The sequence below is a fragment of the Phyllopteryx taeniolatus genome, chromosome 17 (genome assembly GCF_024500385.1).
Source record: "Phyllopteryx taeniolatus isolate TA_2022b chromosome 17, UOR_Ptae_1.2, whole genome shotgun sequence".
NCBI classification, from domain to species: domain Eukaryota; kingdom Metazoa; phylum Chordata; class Actinopteri; order Syngnathiformes; family Syngnathidae; genus Phyllopteryx; species Phyllopteryx taeniolatus.
In genome coordinates this window covers 16,350,519-16,370,706 of record NC_084518.1, presented here as the reverse complement: position 1 = coordinate 16,370,706, position 20,188 = coordinate 16,350,519, and the positions used below count along the sequence as shown (strand labels likewise).

Sequence of the window (20,188 nt, the reverse complement as noted above, 5' to 3'; positions counted from 1 at the left end):
CCAGATGAAATCATTCATCACGTTCCAATTCCTCGCTCGGCTGCCAGCAGCTTTGTTTTTCTTCGTTTTTGGCGTTTGAATCCGTCATAACGGCTCCCAAAATCATACGCTACCACCTGTTAGCGCTGCGACAGATGTGACTGAGTGCTAAAACGCACGACCTTCAATAAATCACAATTAGACGACCGCTAATGAGAAGGCTGGCTAACAAGCGCTAAAAGCTACATTAGGGCACGCATGAGTGTTGGTCAAAAGCTTCAAAAGAAAAGTAAAATATACAAGATGACAACATAATGACTCTAATTAATAACATATGGCACAAATATGTCTTAACAGTGGGACATCCATTGCTGCCAAGTTAAATTCTTTTTCCCCCCCCGTCTGTTTTTTTTTTTTTTTTAATAAAGCCAGAGAGGGAACAAAGAGACACAGATTCTAATGATACATCTGCGACGAGACCCGTGGAGATGAATTAAATACAGACCAACGAGGGTCCCACTGCAATTTATTACATTTTTGGATCGCATTATTAGACTAAAAACAAAGGAAAAAAAACTTTTGCTTGTTTACTTTTTACTGCACAGCATGTTATAAAAATAGTAAGGCTAAGTGCTTTGTATAAATATTGTTAGTAAAACAATGTGTGTAGTCTATAAACAGATGCTATTAATCTTGCAGTCCAGTATTGATCTCTTAGAAGGGCAAATCCGTGAATGTCTATGGGGTGAAGCTATCACTGAATTGATCCAGATAGCAATATACTGTCTCGAACAAGCAACCTATGTTTCTACTTAATCTACAAACCTAACTACATATCTGTCCACCCAAACCTACATATTGTAGACTTCGATATTTATCGACTTAATCAAATCTACAAATCTGTCTCCCTACTTTCATACCTAAATCCCCATATCTAGCTTATTATCTCGTGTACATACAGTTTTGCCTTGACATGCAAGTTTAATTTGTTCCGTGTCCACGATCGTGACTCCAAAAACCTGAATCTCCAATCATCTTTCCCTATTCAAATGAATGGAAATGCCATAATCCGTGAAAGCCTACCCCCCCCCCCCCCAAAAAAAAAGTTAGTTTGTTTGTAGTGATTTTAATAAGAAAAATTCACTCTATAATATATGCTTTATGAATCATACAGTAGTAACATAATCAAATGGTATGTAAAGCATGACACAGTTTGTGCATCATGATGAATTCATTGTGACTCATTCTGCTTTGCACAACTTGGCCACCGGGGGCATTATAATACCGTCATGAAGACACAAAGGAAGAAGACTTTCAAAACTACTCTAAGTGACTCAGTAAGATGCAGTAATATTATTAGTTTTTTTCGCAGATGATAATGAAAATATGCCTATGAGTATTGTGTTATTGTCTACGTGTTGATGGACTGTTTGTGTTTAAATATCTGCTGCTTAAAGTGCCTGTAAAGTCATTTTGTGTTTTGTTTTGTTTTTTCTAAATACATAGAATACGCTTAAAGGTAATTGCTGAAAACGTGCAAAGACTGACAACAATTTAGGACTGAATTGTGGAGAATTGTTATAGTATTAAACAGTTCTTCACCATCTCCGTTGTCCATATTTTTGGGTGGGCGGGGCTAAAAATTCACCCAATGACGCGTACGCTTTCTGGCATGAGTCGGCCCTTTCCCTACTATATAAGTACCGAGCACCGTCGGTGGCTATTCGGCACAATTGTGAGTTACTTAAGTAATAACATCTTGGCTGATCGACACAACTACATCGTGCAGCCATATTAACTGTAACATTCATTGATGTTGAGTGAAGGGCAGGGATACGATTGCATCGGTCATATAATTTTAATAATTGTATTTTCACTTTTTCAGTATGTAAGATTTTGCGTAGATTTTTGAAGGGTCTAAAAAAATTAATCCATGTGGGAATGACGCCGCAACAGTCATTGCTGTTGATTAAAGGGTATGAATACGTTTTCCGCTGTAATATTAGAGGTTTTTTTTTTCTTTTCATTTAATTTGAAAAAAAAAAAATAATAATTGGCTTTTTACTTTGTTAAAATGTGTTATCTATTTTGGAATAAGGATGTAACAGCAACGTATGCAAAAGGTGATCATCTTAATTATGATTTGAGCTTGCTTTAGATTAGACGTTTCTCCCACACGATAGAGAAGTCTGTAGCACATACAGCAGATCATAAATTATGTATGTCTATTTTTCACTAGGGTTTGCAGTTGTTACAGCAGCGCACGGAATGAATAAGTGATGAACATAGAAAGACAGTTATTTTCAATTATCTGCATTGTTTTTCTACTAGTCTACCATCCACAACAGCGGGGGCAGTCCTAAGAAAAGTTTCTTGTTTTTGCCCTGAGAGGGATTTGTGAGGGACTGGCCGTACAAACTGCAGGACATCTCTATCTGGGACAGAACATCCATTTTCTACGGCAAATATGTCCGCCGTAATGAATTAGCGGGGAGGAGAGCGACTAAATGAGGTTTAAAAGAAAGGAAGCCGGCTGGTGGAGCGGCTCGTTAATAAGCTGGCGTTAACAAATAAAGGGCTGTCAGGGGAGGACTTGCCCTGGCTCCGATGTGTCACACTTGGTTCCCCGGACCGAAGCGAGCCCTCACCGAGGTGACGGTAACTTTTTAACTTTTTAACTTTCCGGCGACACGACCTTGGTAACTTTTAACTCCATTTCAGGGGACAACACGCAGCACTTACCGCCTTTAAAAGCTTCTCAGTGTGGACGACTCCAAATTGCAGGGCCGGCGATGACACCGACCGTTGCAAAGACGGTCCGAAAGGGCCAAGTGTTGACGGCTAATGCAATAAGCGGCGACAGCGCAACGCGAGTCGCAATAATGATAAAGAGTCAAGAGTAAAGTGCAGCAGCCAACTTAGAAGGATAATGGACGGCTAAAAGCGGAGGAGAATTCCCGCAAGTCATCCACTCCAAACTCGCATCAAGGAATTTGTTCCCCCGGCTAAGAGGACGCACTAAAACTCATTTCCTAAATGACGCAAAAAGCATTTTGCAATTGCAGTAATCTGACGACAAACAAGGAGCGAGTAAAAACAATGTCAAACAAATCTGATTGAGCACGGTGCGTGTACAAGTTCAACTGGGAGAGTGCTACAATTCAAAATGTCTTTTTGAAACCTAACCATGACCTCAAAAACCTAATCTCCAACCCTAACACCAACCATTTAACCTTAATACTAAATTCTAACTCTTAAGGTGTTTGGCATTAGCTCAGACAGGCCATGTTACAAGCTAAGCTGGGACAGCGCAATAATTCAAGGTTTTTCCAACAGTAACTCCATAACCCAGACCCGAATAACACCTCGTTGGGTTCAAGGAAAAATCCCCCCAAAACTCATTCCTGACAACATAGAAGAATACAGTCCCTGGCCTAAAACACCAATCCTCTATCTCACGCAGGTTTTCCATTTTTTTTTCGCCATTGCTCAGGTTAGCTCGGACTCTGACTGGGCAACTTCTTAAATAATAAAGACCCAAAAGGGGGGTACAACCGGGACAAAAATCAATCCAACTTAACTCCAGCTTTTACCACCTTGGGGAAATTAACCAATACCAAACACGCGTGTTGGCTCCCAACAAACCACCAGTTTGACTCCGAAGTCACCAGCGAGGCGTCTAAGTACGAGCGGCTGCGACACTCATCCCTAATGAAGTGCTACAAGCTGGAGGAAGCATCAGAGGAGTCTCCTGCTGCTGAGGACGAGCAACTCCCCTTGAACCCAGGCGCAAACAGACGCCTCTCTGATCTGCATTCAATCAGGAAAGACAGAGATGATTAATCAGCCACGACTGATGCTTTTGGGACCCTTTTTAATCAACGGGAGGGTCGTAAGTGGCACGATCAAATTAGCGCATTGAGGACTGAGCGTCGTGCTTCCATTGTACTTACTCCAATTTCTACCATTTTTAAAAAGACGAATAGCAAAGAGTAAAAGTCTCCTATTCATCTCTACGAAGGCAATGGCGTTAACGCCAGGACAGAAAGTATCCGTCCCTTCTTTCCTTCTGAGCATTTCAATTGGTCACGACAGTCCTGATGAAAGCGGCCAAATCCGACACCGTGACTTTTGGGCCGTGGCCTGGAGGGAAGCAAAATTGACTCTCACGCCACAGCGTTTAGGATTTTATCAAAATTTAAAAGCCAAAGCAGATGTGCACGGCCCAATGGCTATACATGGGGTTGGGGGACACTTGAAAGGCTCTGACAGGGTTTAGGGGAAGAATGTGGTTCTATTTACTGTGATGTCAATAAGTGGGGAAGACTTGCGGTTCTTCAAAGAAAACCGAAGAAAATGAAGATTAAAGCCAAAAGCAGAGCTGCTGTGTTGTTGGATGCAGAGATTAGCTTTAGCTAGCCAAATCACGGTTGGTAGCTACCTAGTCCAAGATTTATTTGTTTGCAAGTGACTGTCGGATTACGCGCAAACCGTTACCACGTCAAAAACAATACCGCCCCTTTGGAACCCTGGTACCAACCAGTGCCTTGGCAGCTACCTGGTTGAAGATCCGCCATTGTCTTGTCTTGCCAGTGACAGCCCAACGACACGGAAACTTCTGTCAAAGCTAAACAGAGCTGCTGTGTTGTTGCATCTACAACGTTGTATTATTATTATCTGGATTTTCACCCATGCATAGCAGCATGGTGCCGACTGGGTAGCACATCTGCCACACAGTTCTGAGGTCAAGGGTTCAAATCCGGGCTCCGGGCTTCCTGTGTGAAGTTTGCATGTTTTCCCCGTACCTGCGTGGGTTTTCTTCAGGTACTCCAATTTCCTCCCATATTTCCAAAAACATGCATGGTAGCTTAATTGAAGACTCCAAATTTTCCGTAGGTGTGAAAGTGAGTGTGATTGGTTGTTTGTCCCTATGTGCCCTGCGATTGTCTGGCGACCAGTTCAGGGTGTACCCTGGCTCTCACCCAAAGTCAGCTGGGATAGCGGTAGCGAGAATGGCTGGACGCTTGACCAAAACATATTGCACAGAGTTTACGGGGACATCTTCAAACTTTTGAAAAAATGCCCGAATCTGTCTCCTCAGTACCACTGTAACCATGACAACTGGGGCTCAAGCTCCCCTGTTGTTTTTCTTTGAGCCACATTCACCAGCAGACAAGTGACCATGTAAGTCAATTAGCTTGTTTTGGAAATATTTGGCAAGACACCACTCGTTACGTCTCCTCAACTCCCTTCGCCTTCCTGATGTTATTCCTACGCCGGCAGTCTTAATCGCCGAGACCTCTTTTCTCGATCTCCCGCCGCTCTCTTTCTCCGTCGTCTGGCTTCGGAGGCCTAATGTGGGGAGCCAACGTGGCTAATGTGGATTAGCTATGCACGCCGGCATGGGCCAGGAATCCCTCTGGGCTTAACTCGCCGATTAAAACCGCCGCCACGATCGCATGTGTGAGTACGCATGTGAATGACGCCAAAAAGCTCGAGCTTCTCTATTTACACGTCCGCACCTTGAGGGGATTAGAGAAAATATTGTAATCTGACCTGGAAAAGACGATTTGAAGACACGCCGCCAACAGATGTTAGAAAGGGACGGGAATATCTGGGAGCGGCGTTACGAGTCGGGATGAAGTGGACTTTGACGTGACGTACATTTTTTTTTTTTTGCTGTGAAACTAAATAGGAGTAATTATGTTGATGTAGCAGGGTGTAACATATTGGGACTGGAAGCAAACAGTGGAGCCAGCAGATATTATAGCTAGTGACATGCTTTTGGCGGTACGACTAACTTGTTAAGTTGGCATGATGCAAACAACTGCATGCCAAAAACCACAGTCTGATACGTACTTTGGTTTTTCTTTTTAATTGTGTTTTTAGATTTTTCAAATTACAGTAACAGCTTAATTTGATTATTTTTAGGAAAGTGCAATCGTTTTGTCGTCTTTTTAGGAAACGGAGGATGCAGACAAGCGCAACAGTACTATTGTGAAGAACCTGAATTATGATGCTATCGAAACACAAATGGGTTTATAATTTATAATATACATAAAGCATCTTAAATCGTTTTAGGAAATGAAGGACACAGACCAGTGCAATGGTCATAGTTTGAATCAATCAGTCTGTAATTAAAAACAACAATGTACAGTATATGTAACAGCTTCAATCTTTTCTTTGCAACAGTTCCTGTTTGAAGAGTCTTAAATATAAAGCTATAAAAATGCCGTTTGCGTTAATAATAGACAAATGAAATCTTTTTAGAAAACCACAATGTCAATAGTTTGTGTCCTTTGGAGGAAACGTAGGATGCAGAGAAGTGGAACAGTAGCAGTTTGAAGAGCCATGCTATATAAAAACCCCAATGGCCTTAACAATAAATATGAAGTAGACTAAATCTTTTCTTTTTCGGAAAGTCCAATCTCAAAAGTTTTTCCTCTTTTTAGAAAATGAACGATGCGGACTAGTGCAATCGTGGGAGTTTGATTAGCCTAGACCAGGGGTGGCCAACCCGCGGCTCGCGAGCCTCATGCGGCTCTTTAACTAGTTTCATGCGGCTCTTCAGGAGCTGTAACATGACATGCGTCAAAAATTCTTGGCTGGCGCTGTCATTCACTCCCCTACAGCTAGATGGCACACTGACCATGTAAGCCTGTTTGAGTGACGTCAAACGAGCGACGAGAGAATCTTTGGTGTGACATCATTTGTGTTGTAAACAATTTCCGACAAGTTACCTCTTGAAATGGCAGGGAAAAAAAGCACATCCAAACGAAAATATGAAGAAGAACACAGGACGTTTTTGCCAGAGTGGGAGAGTTTATATTTTTTTGTTAAACGTAATGGCAAGCCGATCTGCCTTATATGTCACGCAGCATTAGCGCATTTCAAAGCTTCAAATCTTCAGCTCACTCCACCCTAACATCGAACAGGAATTTCCAAAAGGGACTGAACTTCGCAAGAACAAGTTGGTCGCTTTGAAAAGCAGGTGCAGTTTTTCAAAAAAATTACAAAACACTCAGAGACCGTAACGCTTGCATCATATCAGCTGGCTTGGAAGCCAGACTGTTTGAAAGCCCCGCTCGTCACAGATGAGGCTGCGGCTGAGTTGGAGATGATCGACCTTTGTGAGGAGGATCAACTGAAAACTGTTTTAAGGGAAGGGACCGTTGAGTTCTGGAAAAGTGTGCCAATTGAAAAATACCCCAACATCAAACGAGCTGCGCTTAAGATACTGTCCATGTTTGGGTCAACGTACGTCTGCGAGTCTGTGTTTTCTACCCTGAAACATGTGAAATCAAAGCATCGATCTCTTCTGACTGACACTCATTTGAAAGAATTGCTTAGAGTGGCAACAACAGAATACAAGCCAGATTTGAAGAGGATTGTTCAAGATAAGGAATGCCAGAAGTCTCACTAAGCAGCATAGTAAGAGAAAGATGTTATTGAAAATTATTCTTTTATTGTTTGTGGACTTGCTTGAACTGAGAGTTTGTGTGTGTGAGACACAATGTTAACTGTTGAAAATTACTGATATTATCATGTTGGTGTGGTTATTTTCATTAGATCTGGCTGAGCAGAGGTCTGTGTATGCGTGCATACATGATTAAAAGATGTTGTTCATGTGTACCCGTGTATGTGGCTCTTTGCAGTAACACAGGAAAAAAAGTGGCTCTTAGTCTCTGACTAGTTGGCCACCCCTGGCCTAGACTATTACATATCAAATGGATTTATGTCTTTATAACATCTTAAATCTTTTCTTTTTGGTAAAGTGCAGCGACAACAGTATTTCTAGGAAATAAAGGACAGTGACGGTTGGAACAGTCTGAAATGGCACCGGTGGCCTATTCTATTGCCAGGGCGCCATTTTAAATGGGAGAAGAAATTTGACATCCTATCCATCCAAAAGTATTTCTCTAGCCACAATGTCCACCAGCCAGAGGCTAAGCTCCACTGTCTTTCTTTACAGAGGACCTCTGCTCCATTCTGAAAAATCCGCATACATGAAGCAGTACATATCTTCTATCATGTGACTTTTGTGAGAAAAAGCTTTGTGTACATAGCCTTCAATTGTCATCGTAGAGTGAATGGCGTAGCATTTAAGGGCCATTGTCAGTACTTGTCAGGCTATCGTTTCCAAGACGACAAACTCAACCCTGAGCACCGGCATGGAGCTCCCGACTGCGAAAACAATTTGATTCTTTCATCTCCAATAAATGGCTATCCGCTACAGACGACACGGTTGCCACGGCGATACTGGCGGCTGCAGGCGGCAGGCCCGACAAGTGCCTCAAAGAAACAATTGTTTTGTTTCTGTGGAAATGTTTCTACATTAAATTGAAGTCAATAAGTACACGCTCTTCATTTTGGGTCAGTCTCTCCCGAGAGAGCTTTTAGAGAGCTCTTGTTGTCTGCCTCTGTTGGCAAAGCCATCTTTTTTAACTCGTAATAATGATTTAGAATTTTTAAAAAAAACAACAACAAAAAAACTATAGTTGGTGACACAGCCTGCGCTATTTTTTGCAACGGCGGTAATTAAAAACGATTCGACAGATGAGCAATGCCTTGCCTTTGACTCAAAAAGAGCTGTAGGCAATTGCTTCTCCATTAAAAGCAGAGAAAATGCCTTTGAAAGAAAAATCGGAGCAGATTGCTGCACATTAACGAGATATTTCAGTCTGTTCATGTCGAGGCTACTGCACGTCAACTGGGATTATACCAAACTTTCTCACAGATATACTGTAATTTCATTGAACCGCGATTAATTGCTTTATTCCAATAGCTAAAAAAACGATTTTCTTTCAAGTGTATTTTGTTGGAGTGAATTGTATAGTATGGCATCTTGGTGTGAGTAAATCGTTTCAAATCATAATTGAAGTTAATCGTATCATAATTGGAGGGAATCGCATTGTGTCACATCGTAATTAAAGTCAATCTGGTCAGACAGAATTATATCACATCATATTTAGAGGCAATTGTACCGTATCACATCGAAATTAGAGTCAAACATCTTGTACTGCAACTTCATCAGAGTGAGTCGTATTGGATCGTATTTCAGCTGAATTACACCGTTTCACATCGTAATTAGTCAATAATATCGTATCGCAATTTAATTTGACTGAATCAACTCGCTTCATAATTGGACTGAATTGCTTTGTATTACATCGTAATTACAGTCAATTGGATTGGATTGCAATTTAGTACGACAAAATTGTCTCGCATCGTAATTGGACTGAGTCAGTTGTATCGTATCACAACTTAATTTGTCTGGATCGTATCTCAACTGAATCGTATCGCGTCGCAATTGGACTCAATCGTATTGTGGTATCTTTTTACAGTTCGTTAATGTATGTCATGACTAAAGCAACAACAACAATCTCTATGTTAATGCTATAATGGCGTACCGAGTACGGTGTTTACCTTTGAAGAAGCAGTCTTTGCTGTGCACCACGTACACACGCCTCCTCTCCACACAGGCGGTGCGGTAAACCTCGCAATGGTTCTCGTAGAAGCGGCCGTCCGAGCCGCACACCGGCACGAAAGACGGACGGCATTTCTCCTGGCACACGCACTCCGCGCGACCGGTCGCCGCCATCAGCACGCACTGGCGGCCGCGGCCGCAGTAAGTCCTCCGGCAGGGGGCGCTGTCCGGTTCAGAGACGGCTGGAACAGAAAGGAACGATAAGAGGTTTTAAGAACAGAAGTTGTTTCAAACAATGCGAGTCTATGGAACTTTGTTAAGCCATGAGTCAACTACTGCTTAAACCTCATTTTAAACCACAACCCTGTCTTGAAACCCGACTTTAAAACCTTAACTCGGTCTTGAAACCCTAAACCTGGCTTGAGATCCTAATTTGAAACCCTACTTTGCAAACCTAATCCAGGCATGTAGCCCTAATTTAAAACTCTAACCTTGACTTGAAACCCTAATTCAAAACCTTAGTTTGAAATCCTAACCCAGACTAGAAACCCTAACCTTGTCTTGAAATGCCAACTCAAAACCCTAAACCTGACTTGAAAGCCAAGTTTGAAACGCTAAGCCTGCTGTCAAACCCTAATTTGCAACACCAGCACGTCTTTGAAACCCTAACCTTGTATTGAAACCCTATTTTAAAACCCCTACACCTGATTTTAAACCCGACTTTGAAATTTAAACTGTCTTGAAATCCTACTTTGAACTCTTAACCCTGATTTCAAAACCTAATTTGCAAACCAAACCCTAACCTTGACTTCAAACCCTAGTTTGAAAGCCTAACCCTATTTTGAAACCATACTTTAAAAGCATACACCTGACTTACTACTACGACTATTACTTTAACCCTGGCTTCGAACTCTAATTTGAAACCCTAATTATAAACCTTCGACCTTTTAAGAAACCCCAAGTTACTCTGGAAACCTACATTGCGAACCCTAGCCTGTCTTGAAACCCTACTTTGAAAGCGCAACTGTGCCCATACAGTGAATAAACGTAAGAGATTACGTCTTTTTCCGTTATTTCCTTTGGGAAATAACTAAAACAATAAGCAGCTGCAGCAGTCCGCAGGCTGTTTCTCTTTTATCATAACCAAGCATTTATTCCATAATTATATACGGTCTATCGTATCCGCCCGGGAGAGGCGTTCACTTGCCTCCTCATCCCGTCGTCCTAATTGCCCGCCGTGTCTCGCTCTCTGAAGCATCTGTGGGAAATGCAAGATACCCCCCAGCCCCAAACACACACACAAACACAGCCACCCCTTGGCGACCTATACGCTCGTGCCAAGGTCGATTCCAAGACGGTTTGCGGTCTCGAGGTGTGAGAGATTAAAACACGTAGTCGCCCACCTCCAGCTCTCTTTCTACGCACCGTCCCTGAACGCACCCCCACTTACAACAATAGAGCACACTGCCAGCTCTCTTTCTTTCTACGAGCCGTCCCTGAACGCACCCCCACTTACAACAACAGAGCACAAAAGTCGCTAACAATACACAAGATGTTTGACATTTGCGATCTCTCGCAAGCTAAAATTTAAAATCCTAAGCAGGTCCGAGTGGAGACTCCAGTGTTGTCCTTCTCTTTTATTTGCCGCGCAAAACATCTCCCCCCCGGGGGGCTTCAACCGGAGGAATGTAATGATCCATTTCCGGCACAATGGCGGCATGTTTGTTCACCCGTCTTATCTGTCTGACATTTTGACTAGCTGACATGTTTATTAGCTTTTAAGAGGATAAGAGCGTGACGACCGAGGAGCGCCGCCAGTTTCCAGTTTTGGCAAAGAGACGAGCAAGACGGTCCAAGCACGAAAGACAGCGAAACACTTTTTAGACTTTGTAACTGTTATTATTGTCACTGTTATTACAGTGGTGCCTTCAGATACGATTGCCTTGACTTACGATTTTTTCGAGATGCAAGCCGTTCCGATTTCTTCGAGATACGAGCCGCCGCTTGTATTTGAGATACGAATGGGCTTCAGCAAACTTCTCAACATCCAGCCGCCATTAATTCACATGGGGCTCCTTGCAGTGGAAGGACAATATCAATTGGTGGCGCTATTGTGCCATTACGCTGGTTTGCCAACCGCCAATAGACCCCACAGATGAACAATAGGACAATACATTAGGTACAGTCATGTTTTATGCTCGCATTTGCCGTGTTTGTTTGGTGAGCAAATTTGATTACTGTGTTTTTCTACAATACAATAATCTTGCGTGCAATTTGTATGATTAAAACTGAATTTTGGTGTTATTGGTGGGTGGAACAGATGATGAACACATTTCCATTCATTTCAATGGGGAAAGATGATTTGAGATAGGAATGTTTGCGTGACCACAGAACATTTTGAAGGCACCGCTGATGGCTTGAAACTCTAATTTGAAAATCTAACCGAGGCGTGGAACCCTGATCTGAAACATTAACTTGAGACCCTTCAAACCCGACTTTGCTACCCTAACCAAGGCTTAAAACCTTAATTTGAAACCCTGACCCTTGTCTTAGACCCTACGTTGAAACTAACACTTGTTTGAAATGATAATGAACCCCATCCTGTCTTGAAACCTTACACTGAAACCATAAACCTTGTTTGAAATCCCAATCCTAACTTGAAATCCTAATTATACACCCAAACTTGAAATCCAAACACCATCTTGAAACCCTAATTTAAATCCCTAACACCTCTTTGAAACCTGTCCTGAAATCCAACCCTGATTTGAAATCATAGTTTGAAACCCTAACAATGGCTTAAAACCCAAACATTAACTCAAGCCATTCTCAAACCCGAACCCTAGCTTGAAATATTTTTAGTGACCAAAACTCGAGTTTGTGTGTACATAAAAGGCTGAAAAACTTGGATAATAAAAAAGTGTGCATTTGAATGTTATTGTATTACTTCAAGAAGTTGAACTGATGTGTTTGTGTAGGAGGTCATCAAGTGCGCCCGACACTCGACTCGCCAAAAGCCTCAGAGCCTCGCCGCATTTAGCCACTCACAGGCCTGGAATGACTTGAACCCGGGGTGAGCGATATCTCCGGCTCTTTCAAGCCTTTAAGCGGCATCCCACTCCATTTTTGTATTTAATCAGGGGCATCGTTTGTTGTTTTTTGATACACGTCCCCTGTCGCAGACACTCGCGAGCTACCCAAAACCTGGCGCTCATCCCGCAAAACCTCCAGGGGCATCCGCGTGACATTTTGACTCGGCGGGCGGCTTTTGTCGTCGTGTCAAAATGTGCTGACACGCCGCGTTATTCGATTAGCGGGCGGAAGCGGCTCGCCGATAACTAGATTGACGGGGGGAAAGCCGTCGATGGGCGTCTCGTACCCGACAAAGCGCTTGTGACACGACGTGCTTGCTGCGATGGAATATCAATGCAACACAACAACAAAAACTTGCAAGCTGAGACGAGATAGATAAGAACGCGCAGTACACCTTGCGGCGACAAAAAAAGAATGGGAACGATAGTGAAAAAGCACAATTGTCGGAAATAATATGACTGTGATGATATCATAAAGGAGAAAAACGTGAAATTGATTTCTATGGCACTTTAAGCACATTACAGCCTCAATGTACTCGGATGTAGAAGCAGCAAGGACACTGGCAAACATGGCTCAAGGATGCAAAATTCAAAATAAACGGCTGATATTAACTGTTCTGTGCTAGCATACTGGCTGTTAGCATGTTAAAATGTGAAATCCATATCTGTCTTGGTGCTTTCTCTACTCAGGTTATCTTGCCGTAGCTTAACACACTGTAGTAACTCCGCATGTGAGTATTAAAGCACTTCTAATTTTAGGATCCAACTACAGCGCATGATGTGAATTCCTTATCTTTCTTTTCTACTCCGTTTTGGTATCTTGTCATATCTTAGCGTAGCAACTGTTAACATGTTATTATTTCATCAATTCCCAGATTCCCCTCCTACATATTTCCGCGTCTGTGTCTGGCTCCTTGATAAATTGCGACACAAATCCCAACAGTTTGTTGGGTGATAGCAAATATGGCCGGTACGGCTTCTCATGCTTGAAAATCCCTCATTCCCCGAGCGCAGATACGGTAGGAAGAAAAAGACAAATATCACCCGTGGAGACGCAGCAGATGGCGCGCAGCTGTTTGCCCCAGCAAAAACATGACAACTTGTATTCAGCGTGGATTATCGGCCGTATGAATGTTGTATTAAACGTATGGAAATGAAAGCAAAAAGCGGGCGCACGAGCACTTAACGCTGCATCCTAAATATGTTCCGCTGCTTGTTTTAACTCTCATTAAGTCGGGAAAAGTGTTTCATTGCCTCAAAATGCAAGTGAAATCAGCTCATTTTGCCTTCTATAAATACATGGCATTAATGTGCTTTTAAGCATACTTCACCTGCTCTCGCTCATGTTTCTTACACCAATTACCAGTTCTTATGCTTTCTGATACTTTTCGTCACCAAGTACCCCAGAGGGCAGAAGAACTAAAAAAAAAAAATTTTATAAAAAAGGTGTGCTCTTGTTGGTCCTACAGGAATTTTACTTGTTGAAAGATTTTTCTCCTGCATTATTCCACTTTTCTTCCAGAATTGATCTCAGCCTACAAAGTTGCCTCAAAAAAAAAAAAAGACACAGAAAGACTTGAACTTTAGTTTAACCATTATAGAAGTAATCATTTCCATGAATAAGGCTCTTCCATCATGCACTTTCGTCTGCTACTATTTCGAATGAGAAGTGATTAAATGCTAACATGCTATCAATTGCTACGCTAACACCTGGTAACCTAGGGGTAGTTGGCAAATCTCAGGAGACCATTTAGTTTTCTCCTTGTTCCAAATAGATGGAGTCTCTGTGGCGTTGTTGAGTGCGCTCATCTATCGACTCCATCTTTGCGCTGATGCCTCTCAACGCCCCTGAACGCCTCCCCCTGAATTCACGTCCCCCGAGGAGAGCAGAGGTTACGGGGCTGGCGGGGGCTGGGACGAGGGGGGGGGGGGTCACGTTCGCTTACAAGGTCCGCCAAAGCCTCCTCACGCTGGTGGGATTTAGCTGCACGTGAACCCCAGCAACCCCCCCTGGTGTCCAATTAGACTATTGCTTCAACACAGGAGGATTCCTTGGGATACTTCGTTAAAATACACTGACAAATACGATGCAATATAACAATTCTGCCTGCACAAAGACCACAAAGACAAGGAAAAAAATGGTCAAAACGCTAATTTGAAACCCTAACTCAGGCTAAAAACCCTAACCCGAGGTTGGAGCCGTAATTTGAAACCCTAGTTTGAAAGCTTCAACACATGAAAGCTTAACACTTTTTTGAAGAACATAGCCTCGGCTTCAAATCTAATTTGAAATCCTAACTGGAAACCATAACCCTGCCTTGAAAAACTAACCCTGGCCTGAAACCCTAATTTGAAAGCCAAAGTGAGGCTTGAAACCCTTATTTGAACCGCTAACCCTAGTTTTAAACATTAATCCTAGTTTAAATTTAAAACCGTAAACCATCCTTCAAGCCCAAATTTGAAACTCCAACTGGAAACTCTAAACCTTGCTTGAAGCACTAAAACTTTGATTGAAACCTTAATTCAAAAACCTACATGTCTTGACAGTATCACTTAACTCCCTAACCCTGTCTTGCAAACCTACTTTGAAACCCTAACCCTGTCTTGAAATCCTAATTTGAAATCTCAGTTTAAAACTGTAACTATGTCTTGAAACCCCTAACCCAGGACTGAAACCCTAACTTTGACTTAAAAGCTTCATTTAAAACCCCAACCCTGACACGAAGCCCTACTTCAAAACCTTAACCCTTAACCTTGAAAACCTTAACCAAACTTTAAACCCTAAATTGAAACCTTAATTTGGAACAATAACACTGACTTGAAACCCTGATTCAGAACCCAAACCCCATCTTGAATCTTATTTGACTAGTTATGTTAATCCTATCCCCATGCAAGACTCAAGTGGGTGGAAGAAATACATCATTTACATCACAAAAGACAATGATTCCAAAAAAAAAAAAAAAAAAAAAGATAAAAAAAATCCCAGATGAACAAGGCTATGATTACAAATCACAACACGTCCCCGAGGCGGCATTAGCCCGACGCCGAGAGAGGAGTCACTCCGCTCCATCTTATGCAGGCTTGACGACCAGGCAGCTTTTCATGCCGGATTGTGCCCCGTGATATAAATGAAATATTACAATAGCAACTAAAGTGTCTGTGGGGTCCTTTTTGGCTTGACATTATGGAGACAAAAGCACTTTCATACGCGATTAGCGAGGCAGCATTAGCCGGATGTCAGTGCAGTTAGAAAGGGCAAAAGATAAACAAGTGACTTATTAGCTTGTTTGCGGTGTCACACACACTCGCACACAAACGCCCACTCAGTACATATTTATACAGTTGTGGTGCCTCCTGAAAACAACAAAAAATGATAAACTCAAGGACTGGGAATCTCCTGACATAAATCGCTAACAACGTGCCTTCGATTTTCCAATAACGTGATGAGAAGTCAACACGTCCCGCAGAGCGTGGGAAGATTGCACAAACGTACAGTAGACATGCCCGATGCATTTCAATTTTCATCCTTATACAATAAATAGCAAAAGCTCACGTTTCATGGCCAAGGGAATGCATTTAAAGATGGAAAACCGATGTACAGGAAGACGAGTGGTTCTCAAACATTTTACACCAAGGACCACCCATACTAGACTTTACACCAATCTGATGGGCTTGATCGGTATCGGCCGATAATTAGCATTTTATGATGATCGGCACAAGTATATGCAGCAAATGAACAAGTCATTTAAATAGACACATTGCTGCAGCTTGTGATCGGATCAGTGATCGGTTATCGTTTTTCTTTTAAACTCGCTGATCGGCCTAAAAAATCCTGATCGTGTAAAGCCTAACCCGTACGAAGCTTGCGAAGTACTACCATCATGACCAACAATAAAATACAGTACTGCAGAGTTTAAACATTTTTACTAAGCTTACATGTACTGTAGGGCTAAGTAAAAATGTATTATACCTAAGTAAAGATTAAAGAGGAATTGGAAATGTATTTAATTTAAAGCTAAATACAACTGAATTGTACTTGGCAATGATTCTTTCACATACCACTGGAGGAAGCCCACATACCACTACGGGTACCCAGACCTTATTTTGAGAATCACTATTACGAATATTAAAAAAAAATATGCAAAAATATTACCAAAACATAAAATATTAGAAAAATAATACAAACATATTTGAAAAAAAATATTAAGGGGGTGAAGAACAACAGAATTACAAAAAAAATACAAAAACATAGAAAAACTACAAAAATAATAGAAATTAAAAATATAAACATTTTTTTAAAAATGTGCACAAATACTGTTACAAAAATAATGTATGAAAATATTAAGACAAAAATATATTAGAAAAGTACAAAAGTGTTCAGTAGAAAAAAAAATTATCTAAAATATTAGACAAAAAGTATATTTTTGAATTTTTTAAATGTTAAAAGTACAAACAATTAGGAAGTATACCACCACCACCCCCCACCCGAAATACAAACGTATTTCTTGGTCTTACTAAAAAGTAAGACCAAAAAAAAAAAAAAAAAAACTTTATTTGGAAGAAATGTGGCGGCACACCACTGTGCCACCACATTTCTTCCAACTGGTTAGAGCGTCTGCCTCACAGTTCTGAGGACCGGGGTTCAATCCCCGGCCCCGCCTATGTGGAGTTTGCATGTTCTCCTCGTGCCTGCATGGCTTTTCTCCAGGCACTCCGGTTTCCTCCCACATCCCCCAAAAAACATGCATGGTAGGTTAATTGACAAGTCTAAATTGCCTGTAGGTGTGAATGTGAGTGCAAATGGGTGTTTGTTTGAATGTGCCCTGCGATTGGCTGGCAACCAGTTCAGGGTGTACCCCGCCTCCTGCCCGATGATAGCTGGGATGGGCTCCAGCACGCCCGTGACCCTAGTGAGGAGAAGCGGCTCAGAAAATGGATGGATGGATACCACCACCCCCCACCCAAAGCGGAAAAGTAAGACCAAAAAAAAAAAAAAAAACTTTATTTGGAAAAAATGGGTATAGTAGTACTAGTAAATAAAATGGCAACCATATTCTTAACACAAAATATTCAGAAACAATACAAAATAGTATTACAAAAAGTATTATGGGGGAACCATTCTAGAAAAAGTAGAAAAAATACAAACATATCAGAAAATATTACAAAATATTAGGCAAAAATACAAACATTACAAAATAACACAAATATTTAACAGAAAAATACACAAATACTGTCATGGGAAGAAAAAAAACGGGGCAGCCTTCCGCCTTGTTTTGTAGCACCTTAACCTGTGGCATGAACTGTTTCATCCCTACTGCAGTGGAAAATGGCATTAGAATCCAATCAGGATCTCTTTGGGCTGCATTTGTGTGGATAACACGCACAAACCGTCCTATTACTGAGTCAAGGACTCCATTTTGAGTGGAATTAACGCTCCCCTTCCCACCAAACTGCCCTTACGACTAATTAGTAAGATATTTGTTTTCCCAGAAATTATTTAATGTAACACAATATGTTTGTTTGGACAATCTGTGTTGCCTAGTTCGTCCTTGGGATTCCTCCAATAAGTCTTTCAAAGTTCAGCGAGTAGCTCACGTCGGAGCACGGGAGAGGAAGTTCAGGCAAAGTTCAGTCAGCAAAAAAAAAATAAAAAATTAAGAAAAAAAATCTTTGTGTTTTTGAAACCAAAAGACGAAAAGTGAAAGGCGGGGGTGGAAGATATCAAAATAAAGCTGTCTCTCTGAGAATGTTTCTCGCTTCAAGACAAATGTGCCGCTAACATCATTGAGGATGCACTTTTACTGCATGCTAATGTGATTAGACTGTGAAAAGTGTGGGTGGGGGGGGGGGGGGGGGGGGATTCATGTGACGACCTTGGCAATCAGCACAACTCCTCATCTTAACTCAGGCCCCACTTCTGTAAAGCTTCTAATGATAATTCCACATATAAATAAGTAAAATGAGGCTGTTTTCTTTTTTTTTTTTTTTTTTTTTGTGTGTTGGGAAAGTGGGAAAAAGGGGAAAAAACGGGGTGGTGCAACAAAGCGGAGACTGTGGAGTATACTAAAGCTGCAGCTTTGTCGGTTTCCTCTGGAGTTTATCTAAGAGGAGACTGCGGACAGTTTGACAGTTAAGAATGTCAAAAACTAAATTAAATTAAGATGGCCACAGTTCTCTGTCTCCATTGTTTCCTATGGGGAAATACCAACAAACTGCAACATTTCGACCTTGCACGATTAAGCACAAATGTATAAAAATGCATCAAACATTCCGGTCGCAGTCGGTGAACCTCCCTGCTGCCTTCCCTCCTCATCCCGCACCTGACAGCATCAATACGATGTTGCCGAGACAGAAAACAGGCCGGAATTAGACTGCGTGAATAATTCATTAGCGCTGCTGCTCGCCTCCCATTCAAGTGACAGCGCTTGTGTTTAAATGATGAGTCGCCACACAGTTAGGACAGGAAACAGCCAGGTACACTTTTTGTCTTTTTGGATTAAAATCATCGTCACACACAAACACACACAACTACACACACACTCACAAACTCACCCTCGCTCACAGAGACACACACACACAGAGAGAGACTTTAGAGAGCGCCGGGATCCGCCTGTCAACGTCCCACCGGCTCAATTGATGAGATCACTCGCCTTCTGTTTTACATGAGGCTTTCATTTATTCAGTAGCTTCCTTCTTGTGTGCGTGCGCATGTGTGTGTGTGTGTGAGTGTTTGTGTTTGTGGGTGTGCGTGCGTGCGTGCGTGCGTCAGGAAAAGAGAAGGGAAGATGGACGACGGCGAACAAAAGTAGGGCAGCAGAAGGATGCGAAGAAGACGAAGAGGTCAAGAAAACAGGTTAGCTGGTGGAAAAGGACGTTTTGAAATACAACCCCAATTCCAATGAAGTTGGGACGTTGTGTTAAACATAAATAAAAACAGAATACAATGATTTGCAAATCATGTACAACCTATATTGAATTGAATACACTACAAAGACAAGATATTTAATGTTCAAACTGATAAACTTGATTGTTTTTAGCAAATAATCATTAACTTACAATTTTATGGCTGCAACACGTTCCAAAAAAGCTGGGACAGGGTCATGTTTACCACTGTGTTACATCACCTTTTCTTTTAACAACATTCAATAAACGTTTGGTAACTGAGGACACTAATTGTTGAAGCTTTGAAGGTGGAATTCTTTCCCATTCTTGCTTGATGTACAGCTTCAGCTGTTCAACAGTCCGGGGTGTCCGTTGGCGTATTTTACGCTTCATAATGCGCCATACATTTTCAATGCGAGACAGGTCTGAACTGCAGGCAGGCCAGTCTAGTACCCGCACTCTTTTACTACGAAGCCACGCTGTTGTAACACGTGCAGAATGTGGTTAGGCATTGTCTTGCTGAAATAAGTAGGGGCGTCCATGAAAAAGACCTTGCTTGGATGGCAGCATATGTTTCTCCAAAACCTGTATGTACCTTTCAGCATTAATGGTGCCTTCACAGATGTGTAAGTTACCCATGCCATTGGCACTAACACAGCCCCATACCAACACAGATGCTGGCTTTTGAACTTTGCGTCCAGAACAGTCTGGATGGTTCTTTTCCTCTTTGGCCCAGAGGACTCGGGCCCAGAGAAGCCGGCGGCATTTCTGGGTGTTGTTGATAAATGGCTTTTGCTTTGCATAGTAGAGTTTC

At 41.9% G+C, this 20,188-nt stretch overlaps 1 protein-coding gene across 3 annotated transcripts in view; it reads right to left on the bottom strand.

Moving 5' to 3' along the window:
* Positions 1-20,188, bottom strand: part of fstl4 (follistatin-like 4) — a 161,112-nt gene that overhangs the window by 50,472 nt on the left and 90,452 nt on the right. For all 3 annotated transcript variants that reach the window (XM_061752799.1, XM_061752800.1, XM_061752801.1), the window contains one exon: positions 9,403-9,645. In XM_061752799.1, the coding sequence (XP_061608783.1) occupies positions 9,403-9,645 (243 nt within the window). The remainder of the gene's footprint in view (positions 1-9,402; positions 9,646-20,188) is intronic.